Source organism: Aedes albopictus, chromosome 3 (genome assembly GCF_035046485.1).
Source record: "Aedes albopictus strain Foshan chromosome 3, AalbF5, whole genome shotgun sequence".
NCBI classification, from domain to species: Eukaryota; Metazoa; Arthropoda; class Insecta; order Diptera; family Culicidae; genus Aedes; species Aedes albopictus.
This window is the reverse complement of record NC_085138.1, coordinates 392,715,825-392,719,213: the sequence shown is the minus strand read 5'-3', so window position 1 is coordinate 392,719,213 and position 3,389 is coordinate 392,715,825. Positions and strand designations below refer to the sequence as shown.

The 3,389-nt window shown below is 41.2% G+C and overlaps 1 protein-coding gene across 1 annotated transcript; it reads right to left on the bottom strand.

Moving 5' to 3' along the window:
- Window positions 1–1,404: 1,404 nt before the first annotated feature.
- On the bottom strand, window positions 1,405–2,753 carry LOC109421140 (ficolin-3). Its single transcript, XM_019695631.3, has 4 exons — window positions 2,596–2,753; window positions 2,334–2,519; window positions 1,644–2,273; window positions 1,405–1,579 (listed from the first exon to the last, which is right to left on the bottom strand). The coding sequence occupies exons 1-4, from the start codon at window positions 2,712–2,714 to the stop codon at window positions 1,444–1,446; spliced, it is 1,071 nt and encodes a 356-aa protein (XP_019551176.2). The 5' UTR covers window positions 2,715–2,753; the 3' UTR covers window positions 1,405–1,443.
- Window positions 2,754–3,389: the final 636 nt, after the last annotated feature.

The following is a 3,389-nucleotide window of genomic DNA, read 5'->3' as shown; positions in this document are numbered from 1 at the left end:
GTCTCCTCTCTCTCAGGTTACAATATTCCGGGCTGAAGCCAGAGAATCATAACTAAAAAAAGCCTTCAGGATAATCCGTAGGATGTAATATCCACATATCCGGGGAAGTGTGTGCTGAATAAGCATTCCAGAACTTCCTCATCAGAGGAAGTGAAATCGCCATTTGGCAAACGAAGTTCGTTCACTCGAAAATTTTTACATTTCGCAAATATTTTGTTTAACCGACTGCCTTCACTCAAACTGGAAACATTTGTACAAATGTTTTTCCAGATCCGGCTGGCTTTCTTGTATACCTTGCGAGCCGACTTCAAAGCTACTGCGCCAGCCGGACGTCGTCTGTTCCATCTCTTTTTACATTGTTTCCTGAGCTTCGCCAGATCAGAATTTCACTAAGGGGTTCCTCTTGCTAGTCTTCACAGACCGCAGAGGGCACGCTTCTTCAAAAGCTTCCATGATGAAAGTCGTTGTAGTATCAACGTCATTATCTAACTCACTTGGAGTGTCAATAGATGGTGAGTATCCATGGAATTTGGCTGCTACCAAACCAGTAAAGAAATCCCAGTTGGTTGACCGGGGATTCCTGAGACGCAAAGTTTGCGAAGTAACATTCACACGTGTTCAAAAAGGATGTAACGATGGTCAGATTAAGATTCTTCATCTGACACGTGCCAATTGGTCAGCTCGTGTCTAATTCTACTAGAGCAAAGCGTTATGACTAACACTTCCTCTCTAGCAGATACCATGAAGTATGGGCGGTTGCGTATGTTAAGTAATGCAAGATCTGTACTACTTAAGTACTCCATCAAACTAGAGCCTCTCAAGTTAATATCTGAGCTGCCACAGATGATATGGTGAGCATTAGCATCACTGCCAACAATTAGCGGAAGGCCTTTTGAAGTACAGTATGCGATGACTTGTTTGAAAGCATCCGTAGGGTGGTTTATCATGCGGTAAATAAACCGAACAATATACGTATTTCCTGTTGAGGTTTCCAACGGATACATCAATTGTGATAGCACATACATCTCTGGTGGTTAACTCAGAAACGAGTGTAGCAACGATTGCGATGTTGACAAGCACATAGGCTCGAGGCATGACACGCGAGTTTGCCATTTCATGTTTACTGAAAGTAGCAAACACATGTGCTATTGTGAGATTATTGTAATATAAAATGACGAAAACTCCATTCAACATCCGCTAGATGTTTGAACCGATACGTTTCTTAGTAAAATCGAAATTCTTTAGAGATTTAAGGTAAACCAGTCTAGGGTAAATTGAGAAAAAAAAAATCTTTTTGGAGAGGTTTAATTAGGGAAATGATATTGAATCAATGTAAAGGGAACTTTTTTTGCGATTCATTATATATTATTAATATATGTGCTCGTGAAATAACACCACGAGCTGTTTTTGTTGCACCCATATTTTCAATTTATTGATAAGTATTCACCGGTGAGTAGTTTCTCTAATCAGCATCTGAGTTCCCTTCAGTGGATTATACTGCTGATATCCCGAAAATGAGTTATACCACCAGATACCGTTCCTCCCAGCGGATACGCCATAAACTCCATTCAAGTTGTTCCTGCATCAAACGAATTATGTATTAGTTTACCCGTTTTTACACTGACACATTTGATTTCAATTACCTGCTACTAGTGGAGCTACAATCGTAATGCCAAAATCCACTAGCAAGTTGTTTGGCACAATTCAAGTATGTACCGCTTGTTTGATCAGGAGTCACAAACACCTCGTTGCGATAGGCGTACAACGAATCCTCCGCGTTTCCACTTCCTGAGCCATTGAAATAGATCTTGTACTTTTGTGCTTCACTGTCAATCACCACTCCAGGATACCGTATATAGCTAGTCGACCCGTTGAAGTTCTCCAAGATAATCAACAGTTCATGTTGTTTCCTGGTCGTCATTTGGTGCAACGCCTCCAAACCAAGCCAGTATTCACCGGACACTTCACCGAACCCTTCACGATACTCAACCCAGCTGCGATTGAAGTCTACCGATCCGTCTTGACGCTTCTGAAATACCGTCCAGCCACCGCCAAACTGATCCATTTCACAGTACACTTTGAAAGACCTTCCAGTTGCATTCACTGCCAACTCATAAACTCCGGATCGGTAGGGAGCCTCTTTGCAAGAGTTGTAAATAACTTCCGGAGGTTTCGGGGTAGAATTGAAGGCACCGCATTTCGGAGTCAGATCGTAGAACAGATTTTTCAACGCTTCATGGTTGGCACAGTACTGCTGATTTGCTATTACCTCGCTGGAAATAGTTTTCACGGTAACTATTTGGAACAGTGCCTAAACTTAATGTGAAACTTACTCAGATCGATACGTAAGAATTGTCAAGTTCCTCAGCAGAAGTTCGTTGCCCTCCTGAATCGCTGCAACGGAATGCTTGACCTCTTCGGAATACCAACCGAGATGGTCGAGGGATTGTTTGAGAGCGCGGATTTCATTCGTTAGAGCTTCTATTTGTTCGCTGGTTTCCACGAATATAAGGTTCAAACTAATCAAAGCACATAGAAAAATATAAAATTTTACTAATTGTACTCCAATATACATACAGAGCAGTGATAAATTACCTCGATTGTATCGCATCCAAGCGACTTTCGACTGAGTTAGCTTCATCGTTTGCGAAGACAACATTGGTTCTACAGAACAGCGCAAGACACGCCAAATAGATCAACACCAACTTCATCATACTAGCGTTTTGATGAACACTACTGCATATCGGGTCTGCTGTCGAGTTTATATAGCTAGGAAATAAAATGTATCATACGGTTTGTAAATCTTAAGTGGCACAATATTTACTCTGTTTCGATAACAAAAGGAAGAGGTGTGGTTTGTACCGGTAATTGGAAATGAAATTTCAAGTGGCTTGTTCCTGAAACACAATATCTCTCTCATATCAAATAAGTTTGTAAAATTAGGTTGATGATTAAGATGCTATGGATTTGCACAAAGTTAAATTTTGAGTCACCAAAACATACTAATACGGCATTACTCATCTAAATCAACTAGGGCTGGGACAGCAGGGATTACAGTCCCGGGGCCTGACGAACCCCTCCGCTTGCGAGTCATTCACGAAGTCGCCGGCTTAGAATAGCAAAGCAAGCAAACAAAGCAAAGATAACCGTACACATCGTAGTTGCTACTCCGTGATTGACCAGAACAATCGAAGTTGCACAGAGATCCAATGAATGGTGCTTGGGACTAGCTACACACTCTTAATGTGCACAATTCGAAAGTTCTATACAGCAAAATCTAGTCACCGCATTTTGGATAGAAATCTTACAGTTTTCAACGAATCGTTTCAATCTATGGAGCAAATGAAAGCTTATTGTATAAGGAATCGAGAAATATTTACTTCGGGTGA